The sequence below is a fragment of the Oryctolagus cuniculus genome, chromosome 10 (genome assembly GCF_964237555.1).
Source record: "Oryctolagus cuniculus chromosome 10, mOryCun1.1, whole genome shotgun sequence".
Taxonomy (NCBI): domain Eukaryota; kingdom Metazoa; phylum Chordata; class Mammalia; order Lagomorpha; family Leporidae; genus Oryctolagus; species Oryctolagus cuniculus.
The window spans coordinates 100,172,065-100,198,578 of NC_091441.1; the positions used below are offsets into that span (position 1 = coordinate 100,172,065).

Here is a 26,514-nt window from a genome sequence, read left to right on the forward strand (position 1 = left end):
ATCAGAGTCCACATATCTATCTCAATATTTGTCCGAAGACTATCTTTTCATTTTCCTTTGCACGACGCAGAGATGGGACAAAGGGAGAGGAAGGGGATTCTAGTTTTCCCTGCAGGCAGAGGCAGCAGAACACTATTCTTAGAAAGCCTCTGGGGCCGGCGCCGCGGCTCACTAGGCTAATCCTCCGCCTTGCGGCGCTGGCACACCGGGTTCTAGTCCCGGTCGGGGCGCCGGATTCTGTCCTGGTTGCCCCTCTTCCAGGCCAGCTCTCTGCTGTGGCCAGCGAGTGCAGTGGAGGATGGCCCAAGTGCTTGGGCCCTGCACCCCATGGGAGACCAGGAAAAGCTCCTGGCTCCTGCCATCGGATCAGCGCAGTGCGCCGGCTGCAGCACGCCAGCCGTGGCGGCCATTGGAGGGTGAACCAACGGCAAAGGAAGACCTTCCTCTCTGTCTCTCTCTCTCACTGTCCACTCTGCCTGTCAAAAAAAAAAAAAAAAAAAAAGCCTCTGACTTCCATCAAAGGACTGAGTCCCTCAAGGGCCCAGCACAAGGAAATGTGGGTCTGTCAGCAGAAGCACATTAGGCTGTGCAGGGTGCTAACGACTCCCACTCCCCACAAGACCTCCCACCCTCAGAGGTGTGCCCTGATGGGGGCCAGGCACTGGAGAGGGGATCCAAGAGTGAGGTGGTAGATACCTTGGCCAAGAGCTTGGCAGCGTTCTGTAGATACTGCCAGTCGATCCACGTCCCCAGGTTATTCATAACCCTCTCTTGAATCTTTTCATGAATCCGCTGGTATGTCTGCGCCTCTAGCTGCAAGCTTTTGTTGTGGTTTTCCCACTAGAGGGCACAGAGAGAAGGAGAAAGCTGCAGGAATCCCAGGAGGTCCACAAGTCCACAGGTCCACACACTCAGGACACACCTTTGGCTGGCAGGGCATGACGACAGACTCCTTGAACTTACGGGGAGTGTGTGTGGCCTCCACAGTGCAGGAAGGGCTTGCTTTCAGTGCACCCACGAGAACAGTTTCAGTAAACCCTCAGAACAGCTCTCTGCCTGCCCAAGTACTCCATCCCGCTGGGGAAACGGGACTCTGGCCCTGACAGCCAAGCAAAGCGGGGGCCCCCACTAGTCTACTGTGCTTAGGGACCAACTGTCATACTCTGACTTCTGAAGGGTCTCCCTGGGGGAAACCATTCCCTAATTCTGACCACTAAGAAGGCACTGGAGGGCCAGTGTTGCGGCGCAGTGGGTTAGGCTGCCATTCTATGGGCACCAGTTCATGCCCTGGCTGCTCCACTTCCATTTCAGCTCCCTGCTGTGGCCTGGGAAAGCAGTGGAAGATGGCCCAAGTGCTCGTGCCCCTTCACCCACAGGGGAGACCTAGGATAAAGCTCCTAGCTTTGGCCTGGCTCAGCCCTAGTCGTTGTAGGCATCTGGGGTGTAAATCAGCAGTTGGAAGATCTCTCTTTCTCTATTTTAAATATAAATAAATAATTTTTTTTAAAAGCACTGGAATGAAAACTGTCTAATGAGTCTTCATTATCCTTTCATCCATCGTTAACTGAGGTCAGTTCCCTGTCCCTCTCCAGCTGTGGCTACCCAGTAGAGCCTAAAAGGCACAGGTGTAGAGGTAGCACCAGGGCTACTGGCAGGAGCTTCATTCACTGCGTTCTCTATGCACAGGCTGGCTCTGGCTACCAGTCAGCCCAGTCAGCCCACCCAGGTAGGCTAACCACAGAAGCCCACCCTGGTGGGATGGGCACAGGAAAAGACGCCTACCCTCTCAAAGTAGAACAAGTACTTCTTGAGGGCCTCCCTGGCCTGGGCTTGCTGGCTTTGGTTGACAATGTCAGGATTCTCCTTGTACCGACTGCACTCATAGTATTCACTGCCATGAGTCTTCCAGTCTCCTAGACACATCCAGCAGAAGTCTGCACAGAACAAAGGGAGAGTCACTTATAGCCGTAAGACAAACCCACATCCCTCCAAGGCACTGGCAAAGCAGTGGGATGGACAGACCCGGAGGTATCACCTGACTAGAACATCCTGGCTGCCTCTTTCCAGAGGGAACATTACCTCGCATTATCCCTGAGGCCTGTCCTTGCTGATATGACAGCTTATGGATATTCACCATTCCATGAGCACATGCGCTCTGTGTCTATTAATTTCAACATAGGTAGGTGCAGACTATACAAGGACCACGGGCCTGCTGTGTCAGTACCACTATAAGAAGCAGAAATTTGTCCAACTGAAGCCCACCTGGTTGGCTACAACACACACCATCTGTATATCCTATCTCTCATCTTCCTAACACTTGACCTAGGAAGATGTTTGTATGTGAAGCTGGTCCTCTTCTTTTTTTTTTTTTTTTTTTTTTTAAGATTTATTTATTTAAAAGGCAGTGTTATAGGAGGAAGTGGGGGGCGGGGGGCAGATGGGAGAGAGAGAGAGAGAATATCTTCCATTAGTTGGTTCACGTTCCAAATGGCAGGGGCTTGACTAGCCTGAAGCCAGGAGACCAAAACTCCATCTGGGTCTCCTATGTGGGTAGAAGGAGTCCAAGTATTTGGGCCACCTTCTGCTGCTTTCCCAGGCACATGAGCAGGGAGCTCGATTGGAAGTGGAGCAAGTGGGACTTGAATCCACAGCCATATGGGATGCCAGCACTGCAAGTGGTGACTTAACCCACGGCACCTCAATGCCAGCACCTCCCTTCATTTTTTTTTTTTAAAGAAGATTTATTTATTTATTTATTAAAAGGCACAGAGACGGGCAAGGGAGGGAGGGAGAGAAAAGGGGAGAGGAAGGGCAGGTGGGGAGGTGCATGACTCTGCTTCCAAACTAAGGAAGCAAAAAGGAAAAATTTAAGATACCCTTATGGATGCCGTACATCCCAGGAATTACTACAGCCTAACGGAGCAGGGTCAACCACAGTTCATTTGTATGTCCAATAATGTAGATGATGTCCTGTCTGCAGAGCCCCTGACAGTGGTAGGTAAACTCTGCTTAGGCTCTTGTCAAGCTGTAGGGAAGCTAAAGCCAAACCCAGAGACCCAAAGGCTGTTCAACTTCTCCTGGGAGCCTTCATCTAACAGCGGCAATACTGCCCTCTCCCTGGCAACTTGTGCTTGCTACTGTTTCAAATACCGCATTGGCTAGGGTTGCTCCTATAAGCAGTATAATTAATTACACAGCAAAGCAAAGATCTGTAGTTAACTCAGAGTCTTGAGGGATGGGGAGGCTGACTGGGGAGAGGCACACAGGGAGCTTCTTAGAAATCAGCAATGTGCTGGGTCCTGGGCCCACCCTTCTTTAAACTCTGTGTGTGAATTATACACTGTCTCTCTCACTCACACACCTAGAAAGAGAGAGGAAATACGCCATTACTCTTGGCCCATCTTTGTTCTATACTTCAGTCACTGTTCCTGTCTAGACCTTACCACATCCACCCTGATTACAGAGGGCTCCTGGTAACAGCACTAGCACAGACCCTTATAAAATGAAACTCTTGGGGGTCTCTGAAGAGACCACTGAAGTAACTTTGTAGGAGACCTACTTGGATATATTTTCCATTTCAAGAAAGCAAAAACCAATAGGCTCTAGCTATGTAAACTGCTCCTTATAGATGAAGAGACCCAAGAGGCCACAATAAAAGACACTCTGGGCTGGCGCCGCAGCTCACTAGGCTAATCCTCCGCCTGCGGCACCGGCACACCGGGTTCTAGTCCCGGTCGGGGTGCCGGATTCTGTCCTGGTTGCCCCTCTTCCAGGCCAGCTCTCTGCTGTGGCCCGGGAGTGCAGTGGAGGATGGCCCAAGTGCTTGGGCCCTGCACCCCATGGGAGACCAGGAGAAGTACCTGGCTCCTGCCATCGGATCAGCGCGGTGCGCCAGCCATGGCGGCCATTGGAGGGTGAACCAACGGCAAAAAAAAGGAAATGGAAGACCTTTCTCTCTGTCTCTCTCACTGTCCACTCTGTCAAAAAAAAAAAAAAAAAAAAAAAAAAAAAAAGACACTCTGGACATTTTATGAAACCTCAAGGAAGGGGCTGGTGCTGTGGCGTAGCAGGTAAAGCCACTGCCTGCAGTGCCAGTGTCCCATATGGCCACCGGTTCGAATCCCAGCTCCTCCATTTCCGATCCAGCTCTGGGAAAGCAGTAGAAGATGGCCCAAGGAATTGGGCCCCTGTCGGATACCCGGATGAAGTTCCTGGCTTCTGGTTTCGGATCAGTGCAGCTCCAGCCATTGTGGCCATCTGGGGAGTGAACCAGTGGATGGAAGACCTCTGTCTCTCTCTCTCCCTCTGCCTCTCTGTAACTCTGCCTTTCAAATAAAAAAGTCTTAAAAAAAAATCTCAAGGAAAAACTATAATTTTGCTACCTCTTATAAAACCATAGACAGCCTGCTCTAAAAGGTACCTAGGGATAGGTTTTTGGTGTAGGGACTAAGATACCGTTTGAGATGCCCATATCCTTAACAGAGTACTTGGGTTCAAGTCTGGCTCTTAGTTTCTGATTTCAGTTCCCTGTAATGAAGAACTTGGGAGGCAGCAGGTGATGGATACCTGCCACCCACATGAGAGATCCAGATGGAGTTCCCAGCTCCTGACTTAAATCTCATCCAGCCCTGGCTGTTGTGGGCATTTGGGCAGTGAACCAGCAGATGGATTATTTCTGTCTCTGTGTCTTTTGAACAAAATGAAAATACATACACATATAAATGGAAAAATAAAAATAAATCTATCAGTTAGCATAGGTAAGACCCATGCTGCTTACCTGCCTTGGCAAAAATTAAAAAAACAAAAAACACAGTAACACTTTACTGGATGCCTGAGTATCACAAGATCATCCCACTCACGACTTCTGACTGTCTGTCAGCCAAGATGGCAGTGGGATGATATGACGGATCTGAATATCAATAAAATAAAAAACCAACAGGGCTGTATGCGGTTACGATGACTGTACTGTGACTTAGGTGGCCCTTTGCTTTGTCATATCATTACAACAGTCACTGGAGACCCAAGCACGAGAAACACAGATCGTGCCACTGGGCCTTAAGCACCAAGCCTGGGACTCACCGTGTTTACACTTGGAGCATTGCTGTCAGAGGGAAACAGAAGAGAACATGTTAAGGACACGCTGACCAAAGGCTCCATGTCACACATGCAAAGTGTACAGGCTTCTGCTCACCATGTGATTGCAGCCTCCATTCTTCTCAATGCAGATGTTGCACTTGGGACACTGAGGAGACAGAAGGGCGCCGTTAGGCTCACACACCATCAGGCCGGTTCTAAGACAAATTACACAAAGCGCCTGGCACCCGTGCCCAGTAGCTCATCGTGCGAGCACTTCTGGGGAGGAGCATCTCATTTAAATGTGGCAGGTCGCTGAGGCTGGAATAGCAATTCAAGGAAATGAGGTCAGCATGTTTGGCTCTGAAACACTCGAAGCACCAGCTGAGCCCCACTAAGTCATACACCATCTGTCCCTGCCATGAAGCGGCTCAGATTAAGCACAGGCTGAATCAGCAAAAGGCCTGCCGGCTTGGGAAGACTGCCAAAGGAGCACAAGACCTGCCACGCTGGATTAAGCCCCGGTCAGCCTGTCTGGACTTCTGCTTCCAGAGAGGGCAAGGAAATCACCTCTACAGTTCCCCTCTCCCACTGAGAGCCCAGCAGCCCAATGCAGCCCTGAACTGCAGGAACGAGTCTGATGCTGTGTCTCCCACTGCAATGAACAAGACCAGATTTCGTGACGTCACAGTCACAGCTGTGCTCGCGGGGGAACTGACTCGGCAGGAGACTAGCATAGCAAACAGTGGCCCCTAGAGCCTGCAGGCCATGCTTTCCCGTGGGAAGCTTCAAAATGATAACTGGGCAGATTTGGGCTTGTGTTACAGCATTGCTATTAAGTGTAGCTATTAACTACCTCTTTCCCAGGGTGGTTAAAGCCTGGTAACTATTCTAGTTAGTTTCCCTTTGGGTCAGTTACAAGTATTTTGGCATTTTATTAAAATAAATACACCCAATGAATGCTATGATAAGCTGCTGCAAACGCCTGAAAAGTCTGAGTGAGGGTTCACAGCCCACAGCAGGGCCCCTGGGGCTCTGGGTGTTTTGCTCTCAGATGACCGACCTCCAGGGTAGAGCCCTGGGCAGCTCTAAGGAAGGCTGATCCGTGACAGTTAAGATACGGTCCTTACGTCTTTAGTGTGGGCACTAATGTAGTTGGCCGTTTCAGAGTCGTCTGCACACTTCGTGAGCCATTTCCGGATTGTGGCGCAGTCTGTGGGGGCGTGATACATCTGACGACACTTGAAACTTAAAATTGGAAAAGAAAAACATTCAAATAGTTATTAAATCAGAGTTTCATGTTTAAAATTTTTCTTTTGTCCAAGCCAACTGATGCTGAATTAGAGCTTTTAAGTCGCCTTGTGAGGCCTCTGGAACTTTTACTTACCCAGGATTACACTGACAAAATGTCTGAACGTCTCTTCAACCTGAGCCCCTCTAAGGCATGCTTTCAACATGCCCAAACGGAATACTTCTGCTTAAGTATGTATGTGGGGTCAACCCTACAGGAAAAGATGGCAAACACAGAGCCTAGCCTCTTAAGGCATGATGAGATATCCTGAGAAGGAACTGCTGGCTCAGATCTAAGACATGACTGGGATTTACCTCGCCAGCCAATGTGCTCACAAGGATGAACAAATGCCCGAACCTGCAAAATCTGTAGGTATAGGTGTAGCTTTCATCTGCCTCTGATCCAAAACAGCATTTTATCGATAGCAAAAGCCCTTAGCATAAAGCCAAACACAGGCCCAAGAGAAAGAAGTCCATGACGTGGGGCAAAGGAGAAAGAGCAAGCACATTAGTTGCTCTTAATCTCTGGTGGGCCACAGATTCCTCAACAGTACTGGAAAGGCAGGCCTGCTTTTTGTGCACATACATCATGTTTTCCATGTAGTTTTTCTGAAGCCCATCATGAGTCTTTCTGGGGGGCACAATTAGGAAAACAGATCTGGACCTACATGATGACTCTGCCAGTTACACTTATCTTGCACCTCAGTTTTCCCACCTAGAACATAAGGGTCAACCGCAGCACCCATTATACTTTGTGATAATGCGAGAAAGTGATCAGGATAGTAGCTTTCACCTGGTAAGTCCTCAGTATATGTTATTCCCATGATAATTACTAAATGGAACAAGTGTTGAATAGATATAGAACACATTTACGAATTATAGCTTTACCAAAAAAAAAAAATCAGTCAAGACAGATTAAAATGTTGAAGGTTAGGGCTGTTGCTGTGGCATGGCAGGTAACACCAGCATCCTATATGGGTGCTGGTTAGTGTCCTACTTCTTTTCTGATCCAGCTCTCTGCTATGGCCTGGGAAAGCAGAAGATGGCCTAAGTGCTTAGGACCTTGCACCCATATGAGAGATCCAGAAGAAGCTCCTGGCTCCTGGCTTTGGATTGGGTCTGCTCCAGCCACTTCGGCCACTGGGGAGTGAACCAGTGGTTAGAAGACTTTTCTCTTTCTCTCTATCTGTAATTCTGCCTCTCAAATAAATAAATAAATAAATAATGTTTTTAAAAAATGTTGAAGACTATAGCTTTTAAATACAGTAACATGTAAATCTGTGGGCAGACACACACCCACAAAGATAATCTCTGGGCCATGAGTAGCATAAACCATAATGAATTCTCCAAGAATGTGTGCCACTTCCTCATGTCCAGACTGAGCATTTATCAAGCACCTTGTGGAACTTGAGACGCTGAGCACAAACCCGCACACTTGGAGCACACCTGCTCTTCTGGCTCAGAGACCCCGCCTCTGCCAGCCCTGCTCTCACACAGAACAGCAGCAGCAGTGCTCTGGAGGAGGACGGGGCATGAGCCCAGGACTGCTCAGTGCTCACACTCACTCTTACCAGAAGACTTCGTTGCACCGATTGCACTGCACTCGGCGAGCTCTAGGCTCCTGTACTCGAATAACCATGGGACAGTCTGCACCAGGACACAGCTGGAGCTGGTAATGACTCTGTCAACACACCAAGGGGAAACAATGAAGACATCCCTTTGTTGTGACCTCCAAACCAGACACCTCCCCCCCAACTACTCAAATGCCTTCTGTTCTTCCAGCTGACAACATATATCAAGGGAATATATGAACACAGGACAGATGTCGTGAAGACCAGACATTAGCCAAATAATGAGGAAGACCTCTAAATGCTTGGCTTAAGCCAGGTAGTAACTCACTAGAATGATCTAAGATTCTATTACAAAATAGAATACAAAATTGTATCTGTGAGATGAATGTGCCTACTGACCAGGGCTGGAAAGGAGCAAAGCCTAGACAGCTGTGCATAAGACAGCTCTTAAAAGCTCAATAACCCTCAGGAATCTACAAAAGGAAACAAAGAAACAAACAGCAAGACTTAATGCTTATTCTTCAGACATGATTGACAAGATCCAGACTATAAATCAATACAATAAGCTTAGACATAAAAAACAAAGATGAAAACTATGCTAATCAAGTCTGCAAAACCAGACACATAGTCCAATAGAGGAAAAGGGCTCCCTGTAGGAACCTTGGACAAATATTTATTTTGCAAAAAATAACCCAAAAAAACAAAAAACACTATACTCCTTTCCTCTATGCTGAGTCACACAGTGAACCAAAGCAACAGCAACTCCTGAGAGATGCCTGCCTTGTGCTCACCCTGACATGAAACAGCTTGTTGAGGTAACTATGTGTATAAGGTAGAAATGCGTGCCACATCCTACGGAAGAGAAAACCAAGACTCCAGAGAGGGCCCATGGTCAAAAGCAAGACCTGGGAATCACACAGTGCTTTGTCTGACTCCAGGGCCTGTGTTTTTCACTACCATGACAGTGGTTTTCAAACTCTTTTAACGCTATGGAGCTCTTTCTTCAAAGGACAGCACCTAATTAATGGTATTTGAGTGCATGAATTAAGTAACTATGGTGATCATCTGATGCAAGGTAGGCCCAGGAAGACAGAGGGCAGAACAACAGGGTCTGGTCATACCTCCACATAGTCCCGGAAGAGGTAGCGCCTGTATTTGTCTCTCAGTTCTTCATTGGGAAGCAACGGAAACACAAAGTCCTCTGGTGTACGAAGTGGACAGTCCTGAGCCATACAAGAGACTCCTATTGAACAAAGACACCCTGATGGACAACTGTGTTGCAAAGACCCAGTAACAACATTCTTGTCCACTGTATTAAACCAACGAATTCAGATTCTATAACAAACTCTTCAAGCAACAGAATTTATTTAAAGAGGAAGCAAATTAACATATTTTTGCAGTGATGCAACTTAAATATATTTTAAATAGTATATATATCAAAAGCACCACTAAAAAATTTTTTTTAAATTCTTGTATAAGGTTTCTGACCAACAATTTAGTTTTGTGACTTTTAGTATTATTTGTGCATGATCATCATGAACACAGTAAAATTTTGTGATACTAATTAATGCTAATTAGTGTCAATATCATCAAGTCATAGAATAACATATACTTTTGTAACTGGATCATCACATTTGATTTGCGCTGTTACCTAAGTGATAGCAACCTCTCTTGTGTATTTCTGAATCACAGCTGCCACTTGGAGAATCAACACCGTGTAGGCAGCTTAAAGGAGAATTCTCCTGAAAGGGAGACAAGGTAGCTTTGCACATGCTTCAATATTAACAACAATATCTTTAATTTTCTCATTTTGCAGAGGACATGAGAAACCCTGCTACAGTTGGGAGTGATGTGTTTGTAAACCTCCAGTTCTGACAATAAAAATCTTAATCAGTCTTAGAAGAAAACGGTTTTGTTGAGTGCATGAAAATGCACAGTGAAAGGTAAATACTTGATGCTAGACTCTCAGAAGCTGTGTGGCAGACTCACCCACACCCACGCCGTCCTTGACAAGCACTGAGCAGTGCTGCTCCCAGCAGCTGCGGCAAAACTGGTGCTGACAGGCCAAAGAAAGTAGGTTTTCCTTCCGCACAAACTGCATACACACTGCACAGTGGTGAGGGGGATGGGCTGTGGGGACCTGGAGAAAGGCAGAGGTGTATGAGCCAAGAGGAGGTTGCAGGTCTGGAGGGGGCACAAGGGTGCCTCACGAAGTTGGATGCATAACCCTACAACAAGTGTCAAAGCTCAATCACATGTGCAGGAAGACTCCGAATCAATCCCAAGTGTGCTAAACAGAAAACCCAAATCAGGAAGGCTTCCTGAAAGAGGTGGCACCTAAGCTGGGCTTGCAGAATCACTAGGATTCAGAGATGTAGAAAGAAGAGTGGAATAAAAACTTAAAAGTGGCTTATAATGTTAGACTGAAAACTCGAAGATCTCAGAACTGCCCAAGCCCCTGGAAGTCATTTTACTCCCACTCCTCCTGGAGGCTATTGGGTTCCCTTTGTAAGCAAGCAGGGCTCATCGGCAAGCCCCACAGACCCAGTCAGAGGCCGAGGAAAAGAACTCTATTCTGCTTAACAGTGTGTTCTGGAAACCTTTCTTCTAAGAGGCTGCAGAGATCCCGTAGCAACATCAGCTCCAATTCTCCTTAAGAGCACTTTTAATATGGATCTCATTCAAAAAATATACAGTGTTCATTGAGCTCCTAGATACACACAAAATTGCTACGCATTATGATTCCTGTGCCAGGAACACACACGTAGAAGTTCAAAGATATAATTAGAGAAGTTTGGAAAGGAAACAGCCTTTGAGAAAAGGTGGCTTGGATTTGGATCTTTAAAAGTGAACTCCATTCCTACCAGCAAAGATGGGGACAGAATCCACACATTCCAGGCCAGGGAAGACACAAGCAGAATTAAAGAGGTATGCTGTTTTCTCAAGCACTCAGATACCCGGAAGCAATGGAGTGAGGCTCAGTTTAAGTACAGAGAGGAAGGTAAGGCTGGAGAGAGCACAAGAATAGACAAGCAGACAAGGATGTACAATCGATCAAGGAAGGAAAATTCCAAACTACACCAAAAATCAAAGACTCAGGCCTATACTGGAACAAATGCTTTGGGCATGTTGCACTGAAACAAAGCAACGATGGTTCTCACCAATACTGCAAGTCACAGGCAAGAGGCATGTGCAGTGGGAAAAGCCTCACTCAAGTAAGAGACACTCACATGTTTTGATGGATTAGGTTGAACTCGGGCTTCAACAAGCAGTTGAGCAGAATTGGACTTGTATCTACAAAACAAAAAGCAGAAATAAAGGGAATTAGAAGCTGAAGATATCTTTTTGCCTCAGAACAAGAACAGGATAGACCACTATGTGTTGTGGTCACATTAAATTGTTTTGTGTCTAGTTACCTCCTCACAGAACCAAGCTCCCTTTTCCTTTAGTCCACAAACTTCTTTAAGGGGCAGATACTTGGCCTAGTGGTTAAAAAGCTGGTTAAGACACCTGAGCCCCATACTGACATACATAGGTTCAATTCTTGGCTCCAGCTCCTAACCCAAGCTTCTTGTTAATGAGGACCCTGAGAGGCAGTGATGATGGTTCACCTAGTTAGGACCCTGCTACCCACATGGGAGACCCATCTCCCAGCTTCTGTTGGCTCAATCCAGGCTGTTGTGGGCATCCGAGTAAAAAAGTGGATCGAGTTGTCTCTCTGCCTCTCAAAATTAAAAAAAGAAAACTTTCCTTTCAAATTTGGAGCTCTCAATTGGTAAAAAGAAAAATAATCCTGGTTCAAAGGTACTAAACTGTAAGAAAAAATCATTTTGATGACTAAGATCTGCTTTAAATCTCAGTTGGAAAATCTAAAGAAACAACTATCTACAGAAGAGGTAGAATTTCTTAAGACATAAAGGAAAAAAAAATCTTAAGGTATGCTATACTTAATAACTTCAGTTTATCAGAAAACCTAAAATGAAAACCCACAGTCATAAACTAAAAGATAATTCAATTTAACTGGCAAAGGACTAGTATTCAAAATAAAAAACTTAAAAGGACGACTCAAAAAAAAAAAAAAAAAAAAAAAAAAAACCACTGGGCAGAAGATTTAACAGGTATTAGAGGTAGCAGAAAAACATGCTCAATCTCTTTACCAACCAGGGAAAATGAAATGACTAGATACCAGTTATACCTTCCAATTGCAAAATTAAGTCAGACAGTAGGAAGAACATTCATCTAAGTGGTACAACCATTTTAGAAAACAGTCTGGCATTATCAAGTAAAGTTGCAGATACACATACACTAAAACCCAGGAATTCACTTTTCCTGCTTAGCCTAAGAAAAATTAAGTGAGCCATCTACAAGAGTTTGCAAAGCTGCGTTACATTAGTAGTGAAAGATTCAAAATTCACAAAACCTTTTCTGACAGGAGGATAAAAGTCCTTTGACAAGAGAATGACATAAAATGCAACTATGTTCATTTAAACAGCTGGAGATTACATACAGTATAATTCCATGTTTATAATGTTCCAAAAATATACAAGACATAACTTACATTAAAAAAAAAAAAGAATAAGAAACTGATCAACACTAAGTTCAAGACGCTGGTTGCCTTGAGAAGAGAAAAGGAAGGGGATGTAGCCAGGCCAGGATTGTCATTACAGGCCTCTGAATAAAGGTCAGAAGGTTTCTTATTTGAGTGGACAAGAGAGTGCTTATTATTCTTTAAAGTTTACGTGTATCGCATACATTTTTTTAGAAACACATGATCCTGGGGCCAGTACTGTGGCGTAGCAGATAAAGCCACTGCCTGCAGTCCAGCATCCCATAGGGGTACCAGTTCCAAACCTGGCTGCTCCACTTCCCATCCAGCTCTCAGCTGTGGCCTGAAAAAGCAGTAGAGATGGCCCAAGTCCTTGGGCCCCCACACCTGCGCGGGAGATGCGAAAGGAGCTCCTGGCTCCTGGCTTTGGATCAGCGTAGGTCTGGCCATTGCGGCCAATTGAGGTGTGAGCCAGTGGATGGAAGACCTCTCTCTCTCTGCCTCTCCTCTCTCTGTGTAACTCTGATTTTCAAATAAATAAATAAATCTTAAAAAAAAAAAAAAAAAAAACACATGATCTCTCAGAAAAAGGATTTAATTCCAATCTGGAATGAACTGTGGCATAAATACATTCAAAAATAAAAACAAAGGCAGGGGCCGGCGCCGCAGCTCACTAGGCTAATCCTCTGCCTGCGGCGCCAGCACCCCAGGTTCTAGTTCTGGTTGCTCCTTTTCCAGTCCAGCTCTCTGCTGTGGCCCAGGAAGGCAGTGGAGGATGGCCCAAGTGCTTGGGCCCCTGCACCCGCGTGGGAGCCCGGGAGAAAGCTCCTGGCTCCGGATCAGTGTAGCTCTGGCCATAGTGGCGATTTAGGGGGTGAACCAACAGAAGGAAGACCTTTCTCTCTCTCTCTCTCTCTGTCTATAAGTCTACCTGTCAAAAAAAAAAAAAAAAAAAAAAAAAAAAAGGCAAGCATTTGGCACAGTGGTTAGGCTGCTGCTTGGGATATCCATTATCCCATATCAAAGTGCCTGGTTCAACTCCCAGCTCTCCACTTATGATGCAACTTCTTGCTAATGTGCACCCTGGGAGGCAGCATGTGATGGTTCAAGAATCTGGGTCCCTACCACCCACGTGGGAGATCTGGAAGAAGCTCCTGGCTCCAACCTGGCCTAGCCCTGGTTGTTATGGCCATCTGGGGAGTGAACCAGCATGTTCACTGTCTCCTCCTCTCTGTAGCTCTTTCAAATAAATAAAACTTCTTTAGAAAAAGAAAAGAATTATATCTCATCTATGTGATTTCTTTACCTTACCTAGTCAGAATGTTTTCTTCAACTATCCTTGTTGAAGGACCCAATTTATTCTAGTTCCCACTCTAGTATTCTAAATATCTTTAGCCATCCCAAATCTCTACTCTTAAATTATCCTAGAGTTTGGATGGAGATTAAACACATTGAGTTCTTTTTCTAAAATTTTATTCAAGTTATACAAGTTTCATATACTTCACAGTGGTGATTCCCCCACCCCTCCCTACGTTCAGTTCTTGAGTACAGAGCCAAAGAGTGCAACGAGTGAATCAGCCTCTTCCGGAGGGTGCTGAGCTATTCCAGCAGTATGGCTGCTCTAGCTGTGCTGAGTCCAGAGAAGAAAAGGAATGACCTTCCTCTAGAGATAAATAAATGGAATCATTCCAGGCAGAGAAAGGAAGCTGGGAGAGGTGACTACCAGTGAAATGTTGCTCCCGGCAGGTAACTGGACAATGTCTGAAGATATTTTTGATTGTCTAGGACTTGAGGATGTCACTGCTACTGACATCTAGTAGGCAGAGCCCAAAGGCACTGTCAAATATCCTAAAATTCACAAAACAGTACTCCACAACAAGAATTACTCAGCCCAAAATGGCAACAATGTTGAAGATGAGAACTACAGCACTAGACGGAAGCACATGGCTGGGGGGGGGGGGGGGCAGAGATCTTTCCAAAGGATGTAGGAGAAGGAGGAAGCCCTCTTCCCAACAAGTTCCAAGACAGCTCGAGATTCCAATGCCTGTGCCTCAAGAGCTCTGGTTCTGGAGTCGGTAGAAAGAAACACTCCAAGGCCCTGCTCACAGATGTGCTGGGTGGTAAAGCAGTCGAGCTCTAAAGACAATATGCCATGGGTTAGGATGCACGACTCACTTGATGTATCCAAGAGAAATAACTGGGATGTTGGCAAGTGTTAACTAGAAGGGCACTGATTAAAAATTAACAGGCCAGAAAACCCAAACTAACTTCACTGTCCAACAACAATCTATAAGATGAAATATTAAGCTAGCATTAGAACTGGGGAAGAAAAACACACTGAAGATGTAGGAAAATGTTCACAATATACTGGGGGAAATGAAGGTACAATATAATCTAGTGCTTACAAATATAATATGCATAATGGAAAAATATACTCCGAAACATAAACAATGATCACCACTGGGTGCATGGGCAGAGAGGAGAGCTATGGGCAATGTCATCTCCCCTCTCCCAAATACCTTACCTGTCCAAAATCTCTGAGACTTGCCAGTGGAAATTAACTAATATAAGTTTAGCAACTGAATGAGATACCTAAAATGAAGAAGAAAAAAATCAAATTATAACTGTAGTTTCTTTTAGAGTGCTCCACATTTTTGAGAAAAGCATACAATCATGTCTATGTCAGACCAAGGCTTGATTTCCAAATTCTTTCTCTCAGTTCTCTGCTTTGTGTTTTAAGTTCATATTCTTACAATCTTTTAAGATTTTACAAATCTCTTGATTTTCTATCTTTGCTTTCATTAGCACCCTTCCAACAAAATCAGTTTCATTTGAAACTTCAGCAAAACTATCCCTTTTCTAATAAACAACAATGTAGCATCCAACATTAGCAAAAGAGTTGTGGGTTTCCCAATGTGATATACAAGGGAACTTCAAAAAGTTCTTGTAAAAATGAAATTAAAAGATAAATTATCAGGGCCGATGCTGTGGTGTAGTGCGTAAAGCCGTTGCCTGTGGCGCCAGCATCCCATTTGGGTATATGGTTCAAGTTCCAGCAGCTCCACTTCTGATCCAGCTCCCTGGTAATACACCTGGGAAAGCAGTGGAAGACAGGCCAAGTGCTTGGGCCTCTGCAACCAAATGTGAGATCTAGATGAAGCTCCTGGCTCCCAGCTTCAGATCAGCCCAGATCTGGTTGTTGCAGCCATTTGGGGAGTAAAACAGCAGATAGATGATCTCTCTTGCTCTCTGTAACTCTGCCTTTCAAACAAATAAATCTATATTTAAAAAGATAAAATTATCTTCACTGCAAAAATTCTGAAATCCATTCACAGTTTTTCCATAATATATACTTTTCACTAACTTTGAAGACTACTTTATACCTGGATCTCAAAATTTTTTTTTGTTAACAAAATAAACTATTAATTTCACTTTTACACAAACTTTTTAAAGTACCCTTGTATATTCTCTCAAATTGCTCTAGGAAGCCAAACACGGGAAGCACATCTGTAGTTAGGTCTGTTACTTGCAGAGAATTTGCAGGCCAGGACTTATATAAATTCCAAAGAACAAAAAACTGTTTAAAATCCCTGAATTCCCAGCAGCCAACAGTCCCTAACTGTAAATACAGTTTAAAAGCTTGTGGGCAACCTCTGACCCTTATATTCTCATAAGGGACATTTAAAACACATGGTTATAGGTACCAAAGAGCCTCAGAAGGTGCTTTAAGCTAACAATTTTACTTCTATAGGTTCCTTCTGAGCAAATGATAGAAATCATGTGTACTACAAGTTTATTTACAAAAGCAAAAGATTAGAAATAACCTAAATAGCCAATAAAAATTATCTAGGTAAAGAATACATGACAGATCCATGAATGGACTACGATGTAGTTACTGACACAGAAAGAAGCTCATCTTTCAATGTTAGGTTAAAGAAAGAAGTAGTGAGGCCAGTATTGTGGCACACAATAGGTTAAGCCATCGCTTGCCAGACCAGCATTCCATACCAGTGCCAGTTTGAGAACTTCTGCTCTATTTCCAATCCAGCTTTCTGTTAATGCACCCAGGAAAGCAGCAGAGCTCCAATCCATGTGGGAGACCTGGTGGAGTTCCTGGCTCCTGGCTTCAACTGGGCCCAGACCCAGGTGTTGCAGCCATTTGGGGACAGAAGAGTCTCTACCTTTCTCTTTCTCTCTCTATGTATGTCTTCCCCTCTCTCTCTGCCTTTCAAATAAGTAAATAACTAAATCTTTAAAATAGAAGAAAACAGTAAGATACCATTTACACACTAAAACTATAATATCTTGTTAACTGGGAAGCAAGCTAATTACAAAACACAACACATTAACTGTTAAGACGAGGGTAGGACCCCTAAGATTAAGATGTCTTTGGAGGCCTACATCAGGTCTCCCAGAGAGAAGACTGCCCAGTATGAAGATGTTACTGAATCAAGGAGAAACAAGGAGCACATTCAAGCTAAGAAGGCAAGAAAAAACCTGAACTATGGTCCTTGGGTTGCTGGATTGGGTCCTTAAACAAAAGCTACTGAGAAGCTGTAAGGCAGTGAAAGTGTGCATACGTAGATCACAGATAAGAAGTAAAAGGGAAGACACCTGGTAACTAACCTGATTCCCTACCCTACAGCTCAAGACACTCCCAATAGGAGACAGGTGCACACCTACTAAATAAGGGCATGTCCTAGAGCACAATCGGTGTCAAAAGCAATTGGTGTACTACAGCCCAAATACACACGGAGAAAACCAAGGACTGAAGACAGCTTACTTCACATGGGACATCCCCACTCACTTTTTACACTAGTTAGGGAAGAGGCATCTGACTCATACATGTTACCATAGTACTTGCTTACAGACACCCATATGAATTCAGGCCTGATATTTCTGCTGTGACCATACCAAAACTATTCATCCCCAACAGACCATTATCAAACATGAAAACAAAGACCAGATATTTTATGTAAACTTTTAACAACTATTTCAGTATAGCTTTTGTATATAAATCTTTTTAAAGCACGATAGTAGAGGGGCCAGAGCTGTGGCACAGCGGGTAAAATTGCTGCCTGCAATGCCAGTATCCCATATGGGTACCAGTTCAAGACCTGGATGCTCTTCTTCTGATCCAGCTCTCTGCTATGGTCTGAAAGGCAGGAGAAGATGGCTCAAGTCCTTGGGCTCCTGCACTCCCAAGGGAGACCTGGAAGAAGCTCCTGGCTCCTGGCTTTGGATAGGCCTAGCTCTATCCATCGCAGGCATTTGGGGAGTGAACCAGCAGATAGAAGACCTACCTACTTACCCATTCCTTTTCTCTGTCCCTCTCTGTCACTCTGCCTTTCAAATAAGTAAGTCTTTCAACCCACCCTCACACTCCTCCCTAAAAAAAGAACACATGATAGTGGAGGCTGGAGTTGTGGTGTAATAGGTTAAGCTGTTCCTGCAGCGCTGCCATCCCATATGGGCACTGGTTTGAGTCCTGGCTGCTTCGTTTCCAATTCATCTCTCTGTTTAAGGCCTGGGAAGAGCAACAGAAGATGGCCCAAGTCCTTGGGCTTCTGCACCCATGTAGGAGACCCAGATGAAGCTCCTGGCTTCTGCCTGGCCCAGCCCCAGCCACTGCAGCCATTTAGGGAATGAACCAGCAGATGGAAGATTTCTCTTCTCTCCCTCTCTAACTCTGCCTTGACAGGACAGGACAGGACAGGACAGGAAAGGAGGGAGGGGAGGGGAGGGGAGGGGAGGGGAGGGGGGGAGGGTAGAGAGGAGAGAAAAGCAAGGAAAGAAGAAAGGAAGGGAGGGAAGGAGGAAGGGAGGGGAGGGTGAGGAGGGAGGGGAGGGGAGGGAGAGGAGGGAGTGGGGGGAGGGAGACCAGGGAGGAGAGGGAGGAGAGGGAGGGAGGGAGGAAGGAAGGAACTTTAACAAAGGCACTGGGCCACCCAGGAAACCTAGGGGAGTCCTGGCAATGCCCCGCAGCCACTTCCTCTTGTCAGCACAGATGGCTTAGGTGGGGTCTTTAACCTGTGAACAGGGGTCATGCTACCTCTCACTGATACTAGATTGGATGCAGGGTGGTCACTCAGTGTATGTTGTGCTTATCATATTAGATATTCTGTATTTAATTTGCAGATTTAAAAAATAAATTATATTTCTTCAGGAATGCTGAAAAATTTTAACACTGTTTGGTCTGATTCCTTCATCTCACTAAAACAGCCACAATGAAGCCTCAGAATTAACATGAGGTAGAAAAATGTATACCGATGAATACAAGTCACCAGCTCAGAATATTCCAGCAGCACTGAATTCTGGGGAGAAGAGATAATATGAAGAGAGGATAGGACCAGCACTTTATGGAGCTGACAATGGAGAGATTGTGGCTGTGGTGCAACTTTGACTTATAATGCATTACATTTCAGATTGCTGGTTGGAGTCCCAATTGGTCCATTTCTTTTTCTTTTTTTTTTTTTTTTTTTTTTTAGATTTATTTATTTATTTGAAAGGTAGAGTTACAGATGCCGAGAGAGCGAGAGAGCGACAGAGAGAGATCTTTAATCTGTTGGTTCTGAAGCCAGGAGCCTGGAGCTTCCTCCAGGTCTCCCACTTGGGTACAGGGTCCCAAGAACTTGGCCATCTTCTACCTTCCCAGGCCACAGCAGAGAGCTGGAGCAGAAGTAGAGCAGCCCGGACTCAAACCTGTGCCCCTATAGGATGCTTTACCCGCTGGCCCCAATTGGTCCACTTCTGATCCAGCTTCTTGCCAATGTACCTGGGAAGACAGTGGAAGATAGCCAAAATATCTGGGCCTCTGCCACCCACATGGGAGAACCAGATGGTATTTCTGGGTCCAAGCTTTGGCCTGGCTCAAACCTGGCTACTGTGGTCATCTGGGGAGTGAACCAACAGATGGAAGATCTCTCTCTCCCCCTCCCTCCCTCTCTCTGTATTTCCCAAATGAATAAATCTTTTTTTAAAAATTATTTATTTCATTTGAAAGGCAGAGTTACACAGAGAGAGATATCTTCAATCTTCTGGTCCACTCCCCAAATAGCTGCAACGGTCATGATTGGATCAGTCTTAAGTCAGGAACCTGGAATTCTCTCCAGGTCTCCCACTTGGTTGCAGGGGCTTCCACTGCCTTCTCAGGCCCATCAGCAGGAAGCTGGTTCAGAAGTGGAACAGCTGGGCTTTGAACCAGAGCCCCATATGGGATGCTGGGGTGGCAGGCAGCAGCTTAACTCACTGTGCCACAACACTAACCCCTAAATAAATCTTTTTTCAAAAAAGATACTGGGATTCTACTATTGAAGTTTTTAGGTCAATTATGTATGTTGCCCAAATTTGCAAATAAACTTGCTTATCCAACTTAAAAAAAAAAAAAAAAAAAAAAAAAAAAAAAAAAAAAAAAAAAAGATACTGGGGCTGGTGCAGTTGGTTAAGCTACAGCCCGAAACACTGGCATCCTACAGGAATGCCAATTCAAGCACCTGGGCACTTGGGAGACCTGGATGAAGTTCCAGGCTCTTGGCCTTGGCCTGGCCCAGCCCTGGCAGTTGTGAATATGTGGGGAGTGAACCAGCTGATGGAAAATCTCTGTCTCTCCCTCTCTCCATATCACTACCTTTCAAATAAATAAACAAGTCTTTTAAAAATATATATTATAAACTGACAGTGGAGTAATATAAATCTATTTTTAGTGCAAATAGCCAAGAATACATCACTATATATAAAGAAGTAGGCACACGACAGGTGGATGTACCTCCCAAAAGCCGCCTTTAGGAGGTGCTACTGAGATTTGTACATCACAGCAGTAGGGAGAAAGAACTGTCCACATATGTCAACAATACACAAAAGATGAGAGATTCCTTCCCTCAATAAATCCATTATAAATCTGATGGATTCTGAGGCCATTAACTCAAGCAAAATGCAATGTTGGTGCACTTCCCCCAGTAATGGACTCCAGGGAAAATTTATAGGAAGATCATGTTTCAAAGGGATCCTCTAAGCAAAAGTAGCAAAGGGACAGGGGAAGACAACAAGAGAATGGCACTCCAGAGAATCTGTTCTAAATAGTCTCAGCAGGGAGCCCACCTCCTCCTAGAGGTGAGTCACAAGAGAGAACTGGATACTCCTCCTCACATCCCACCCCAAGACATTTTCCAGAGGAAGCGGCAGCCACTGAGCCATCTGGCAGAAGAGCCAAGACAAACCTTATGGCTGACGGTAAGCCACATTAAAGATACAATCTGTCTCTGAGTGCAAACACTGATTTTCCTCAGAAAAGAACTAGTATTCATACCATTATCATTTCATATTCAAGGAGCTCACCAACACGTTGTAATTCTACCCTTTCTGGAGAGAGTCCTCCACCCTTTGTTACTCTTTGGTATGCGCTCAACTGTGGAGAGAAAAGCTTTCAGCAGAATCCATAAGAACCTTTGCTGGGCTGTTCAGATCAAGAACTAACAGCCTGTTGTTAGTTAAAGGAAAGAAAAAAACACTAATGACTTAGGAAGGAATACACACAATGCCATGTTCACAATAAATCTGCGGTTCTATTAGGACACATAATAGCAGGCTTTAACGTCATACTTATTTATGAATGCTTTTCCTATTCCAGAAACACTAATTCAGGAAAAGACTAGAAACGAAGAAGTAAAAAGTTTCTTGTCCCACATCTCAGCTTCAGGGCAACTTACAGAGTGATCTGAGTCTCTAGTAATAGAATCGGGGTTTATTGTTCTCTCCATGGTAGAGGTTGCCAAAGAGGATCCTTTCTCAATGTACATGGGCTACTATTTCCACCAAACTCATTCCATATTCCATCTCCATTATACTGCTGGAGAAATCACACCCCAGTCTAAACACAAGACCATAATCACGGCTGGCTCAATAGGCTAATCCTCCACCTTGCGGCGCCGGCACACTGGGTTCTAGTCCCGGTCGGGGTGCTGGATTCTGTCCCGATTGCCCCTCTTCCAGGCCAGCTCTCTGCTGTGGCCAGGGAGTGTAGTGGAGGATGGCCCAAGTGCTTGGGCCCTGTACCCCATGGGAGACCAGGAGAAGTACCTGGCTCCTGCCATCGGATCAGTGCGGAACCAACGGCAAAAAAAAGGAAGACCTTTCTCTCTGTCTCTCTCTCTCACTGTCCACTCTGCCTGTCAAAAAAAAAAAAAAAAAAAAAAAAACCAACAACCATAATCAAGGGTACAACAGAGGCAAGCATTTGGCTTCGGCACTAAGATGCTGCCTGGGTCTGATTCCTGGCTCCACTCCTAACTCCAGCTTTCCACTCATGCATAACAGGATGGTAATAGGTCAAGTGGTTGGCTCCCTGCAACCCATATGGGACACACAGATTGAGTTCCTGGCTCCTAGTTTTGGCCCTGCTATTGTGGGCATCTGAGAAGTCAAATAGCGTATGAGAGCGCTGTCCAATTTAAACAGACTCAATAGTAAAGATTTTGTTTGTTTTGTTTTTATTATTTTCCTATCTCCATCCCCAATCAAGTTAAAGTACATACTCAAACTAATCTCAAGAATCTACTTCTGGGTAGATATTGGCATGGCAGTTAAGATGCTGCCAGGGTAGGGAGGTGGCAGCATAGTGGTGCAGCGGGTTAAGCCACCACTTGCAAATCCAGCACCCCATAGAGGAGAGTAGTTCTGATTCCTGACTGCTCTGCTTCAAATCCAGCAGATGATGATCCAAGTACTTGGGGGACCCTGCCACCCTTGTGGGAGACTCATATGGGGTTTTGGGCTCCTGGCTGTGGCCTGGAGCCACTGAAGCCATTTAGGGGAATGAAACAGTGAATGGAAGTGCGCTCTCTCTCTCTACCTTTCAAATAAACAAAATAAATCCTAAAAAAATAAAAAAGCTGCTTGTGCTTGGGATGCCCACATCCCATACTAAATTGCCTGATTCAAGTTCTGGCTCTGCTCTTGGTTCCAGCTTCTGGCTAACACACACCACGGAAACAAGCATCTGGGTCCCTGTCATTCACATGGAAGATCCAGAATGAGTTCCCAGGTCCCAGCCTGGCCTGGCCCAGACCCAGCAGTTACAGGCGTCTGGGAAATGAAGCAGTAGATGGGAGATCGCTGTCTCTCTGCTTTTCATAAACCAAGCAAAAACAAGCATCATATTTGATAATTTATAAATGCTTTAGAAAATTTAGTAGGTCTTACTGGCAAAATCATAAATTTAAAAAATCCTTGGATTATTTCTGATTTTAATTTGTTCATAATTTGGCATGACTTTTATTTTCCTTGCTGAATTTTAATCTATTCAGAATTGCTGACAATGGGGGCTGGCATTGTGGCAGAGCGGGCACCCATATGGGTCCTAGCCGCTCCACTTCCGATCCAGCTCCCTGCAAATGTTACTGGGAAAGCAGCTGAAGATGGTCCATGTGCTTGGGCCCCTGCACCCATGTGGGAGACCCGGAAGAAGCTCCAGACTCCAGCCTGGCCCAGCCCCATTTGGGGAGCAAACCAGTGGATGGCAGATGTCTGTCTCTCTCTCTCTTTCCCCTTCTGTCACTGCCTTTCAAATAAACAAAACTTTTTTTTAAAGATCACTATTTAAAAATAAATATTTCTTTATACACATATGCCACATAACATAAACTCCCTTGTCACCAAATTAAAAAACCATTATGCTTATCTTGATGGTAGATTCTGACACTTAAAATTCTCGGGGAGGGGGGCACTACATTCCCACTTTTCCTTACATAGAACTCTCGGCCTCTTCTCCCATGTCTTCCTCTTCCTTAACCCTTCATCCTCCACTCCAGTGCCCAGTCTCCAGACCTTCCTCTCCTCAAGCCTTTCCATCAGAAAAGCCTCCCCATCACTTAGAGATGGAAGGGTATCCTAATGGGTTTGCCTATTTATTTCCTGGACCCCTCTATGCTGTTATTCTCAGGATGAGTATATCCTGACACCCAGTAAGAACAGACAATTTTTTTAAAGTTTTTAAAAAGATTTAGTTATTTATTTGGAAGTCAGAGTTAAACAGAGAGAAAGGAGAGGCCGAGAGAGAGAGAAAGAGGTCCTCCATCCGCTGGTTAGCTCCCCAGTTGGCCACAACGGCCAGAACTGCGCTGATCTGGAGCCAGGAGCTTCCACCTGGTCTCCCACGTGGGTGCAGGGGCCCAAGGACTTGGGCCACCTTCTACTGCTTTTCCAGGCCATAGCAGAGAGCTGGATTGGAAGTGGAGCAGCCAGGTCTCGACAGGCGTCCATATGGGGTGCAGGCGCTTCAGGCCAGGGCGTTAACCCACTGTGCCACAGTGCCAGCCCAGTAACAGACAATTCTTACAGAGCCCACATATCTTGCCAGGATCAGTTCTTACCTTGTTTAAAACCTCTCCAGTACTAACAGGACAAACTTTACACCTTCATAGTAAAGAATCACTGGAACTCACTGCTTTGTGTGTGTGTGTGTGTGTGTGTGTGTGTGTGTTTCTTTTCTTTTTTTTTTTTTTTTTTTTTGACAGGCAGAGTTAGTGAGAGAGAGAGACAGAGAGAAAGGTCTTCCTTCCGTTGTTTACCCCTCAAAAGGCTGCTACAGCCAGAGCTATGCCGATCCGAAGCCAGGTGCTGGGTGCTTCCTCCTGGTCTCCCATGCAGGTGCAGGGGCCCAAGCACTTGGGCCATCCTCCACTGCCTTCCCGGGCCACAGCAGAGAGCTGGACTGGAAGAGGAGCAACCGGGACTAGAACCCGGCGCCCATATGAGACGTCGGCGCCGTGGGTGGAATCTTAACCAAATGAGCCACAGCGCTGGCCCTGGAACTCACTGTTAAAACACACACACCACATACACATAGGGCTGGCGCTGTGGCGCAGCCGGTTAACACCCTAGCCTAAAGCACCGGCATCCCATATGGGCGCCGGTTCTAGTCCCAGCTGCTCCTCTTCTGATCCAGCTCTCTGCTATGGCCTGGGAAAGCAGTAGAAGGTGGCCTAGGTCCTTGAGGCTCTGCTCCCACGTGGGAGACCTAGAAGAAGCTCCTGACTCCTGGCTTTGGATCAGCGCAGCTCTGGCTGTTGCAGCCAATTGAGGAGTGAACCATTGGATGGAAGACCTCTCTCTCTCTGTCTCCGCCTCTCCTCTGTCTGTGTAACTCTTTCAAATAAATAAATAAATCTTAAAAAAAAAAAAAAACTCCTTAATGCCCTGAATTAACAAAATAAGGGGGGCAAAATGACCCTTTTAATATATGAAGAAAATTCATTTGAGAAAATTTAGTACTCACTGAAGACAATTCTCAAATTAGGAAGAAAAATCAACTGCATGAATCTGATATGGGACATCTGCGAAACTGTCAATGCTGAGAGAAAAAAAAATGGCAGGATGTACACTCTTACTCTTTCATTTAACATTATCCTTGGGGCCAGCTCTGTGGAGCAGTGGGTTAACACCCTGTCCTGAAGCGCTGGCAATCCCATATGGGTGCCGGTTCTAGTCCGGGCTACTCCACTTCCAATCCAGCTCTCTGCTGTGGCCTGGGAAGCAGTCGAGGATGGCCCAAGTCCTTGGGCCCCTGCACTTGCGTGGGAGACCCGGAAGAAACTCCTGGCTCCTGGATACGGATTGGCACAGCTCCGGCCCTTGTGGCCAACTGCGGAGTGAACCATCAGATGGAAGATCCCTCTCTCTCTCTCTCTCTCTCTCTGCCTCTCCTCTTTGTGTAACTCTGACTTTCAAATAAATAAATAAATCTTAAAAAAAAAAAAATCCTAGAAGCCCTAGCCAGTGCAGTAAGGCAAGAAAAATAAATAAAATACCAAGATTGGAAAAGAAGTAGTGAGAATGCCTGTTTATTTAAGGGGAAAAAAAAATGAATGTTTATGTAAAAATCCCAACAGAATCTTCCAAACTACTAAAGTCATCAATAAATGCATTTAGGAAGGTAACAAAATATAAGGTCAACACATGTATAAAAAACCTAATAAAAAATCAAATTTATCTTTAAGAGCCGTAAACAGAAAATCAATTTTAAACAGGTAAAATTCACAATATGTTCTATTTTAACCATTGCATTAAAACTATTACTCCAACCTGTAATCCATAAAAAATTATCAACAAACTGTTATCCTTTGTTTCATTCTGTCAAGTGTGTATTTTAGATTTACAGCACATCTCAATTCAACCTGACCACATTTCCAATGCTCCATGGCCATATGTGGTCAAGCTATACCATACTGGACAACACAACTGTAGACTGAGCACAGCAATTAAAATCAACCAAAATAAAAATCCCAATCAAAATCATGGCAAGCCTTTGTGTACAAGCCAATAGCTGATCTTACAATTTGTGGAACTGTAAAGGATTCAGAATATCCACAGCAAACTTGGAAAAGAGCGAAGTTCAAAGATCTATACCACGTAACTCCAAGCCTTACTATAAAGTAGGGGAGGGGAACACCAAAGAAAGCCCAGAAACCATTTGGTCTGCCCATCTGATTTGAAATTCAGTGAATCTATATAGCAGCCTAACTTTTAATCTAACAATTTTGTATCGCCTGTGAATGATGTTATAAATGTACAAATGGCCTCTACCACTTAAAAAGCTATAATCAACACAGCAGGGATACTGGCTGAAGACAAATTATATATCAATGAACAATACAAGAATCCAAAAGTAAACTCATACATTATGGCTAATGTTCAACAAAGATACCAACATAATTCACCAGAGGAAAGGACAATCTTTTCAACAAATGCTCCTGGGGTAACTGAATAATTATTTGTAACAATCAGTCAAAACACAGAACGCAGACCTTTCATATCACACAAAAGCTACAACAGTTCAAAAATCTAAATGAAAAACCTAAAGTGTAAAAACTTTGCCTAGAAGGCCGGCGCCGCGGCTCACTAGGCTAATCCTCCACCTTGCGGCGCCGGCACACCGGGTTCTAGTCCCGGTTGCCCCTCTTCTAGGCCAGCTCTCTGCTGTGGCCAGGGAGTGCAGTGGAGGATGGCCCAGGTGCTTGGGCCCTGCACCTCATGGGAGAC

General features: G+C 45.0%; 1 protein-coding gene across 9 annotated transcripts in view; it reads right to left on the minus strand.

Annotated features, from left to right (window-relative positions):
* ARIH2 (ariadne RBR E3 ubiquitin protein ligase 2) overlaps positions 1–26,514 on the minus strand; it is a 63,952-nt gene that overhangs the window by 5,249 nt on the left and 32,189 nt on the right. For 6 of the 9 annotated variants that reach the window (XM_002713401.5, XM_008260618.4, XM_070050825.1 and 3 more), the window contains 10 exons: positions 15,005–15,072; positions 11,165–11,228; positions 9,924–10,074; positions 9,056–9,177; positions 7,935–8,044; positions 6,204–6,321; positions 5,192–5,242; positions 5,080–5,101; positions 1,783–1,934; positions 697–840 (listed from right to left, as the gene is read on the minus strand). In XM_002713401.5, the coding sequence (XP_002713447.1) occupies positions 697–840; positions 1,783–1,934; positions 5,080–5,101; positions 5,192–5,242; positions 6,204–6,321; positions 7,935–8,044; positions 9,056–9,177; positions 9,924–10,074; positions 11,165–11,228; positions 15,005–15,072 (1,002 nt within the window). The remainder of the gene's footprint in view (positions 1–696; positions 841–1,782; positions 1,935–5,079; positions 5,102–5,191; positions 5,243–6,203; positions 6,322–7,934; positions 8,045–9,055; positions 9,178–9,923; positions 10,075–11,164; positions 11,229–15,004; positions 15,073–26,514) is intronic. The other 3 variants (XM_070050829.1, XM_070050828.1, XM_070050830.1) reach the window with 1 other exon arrangement.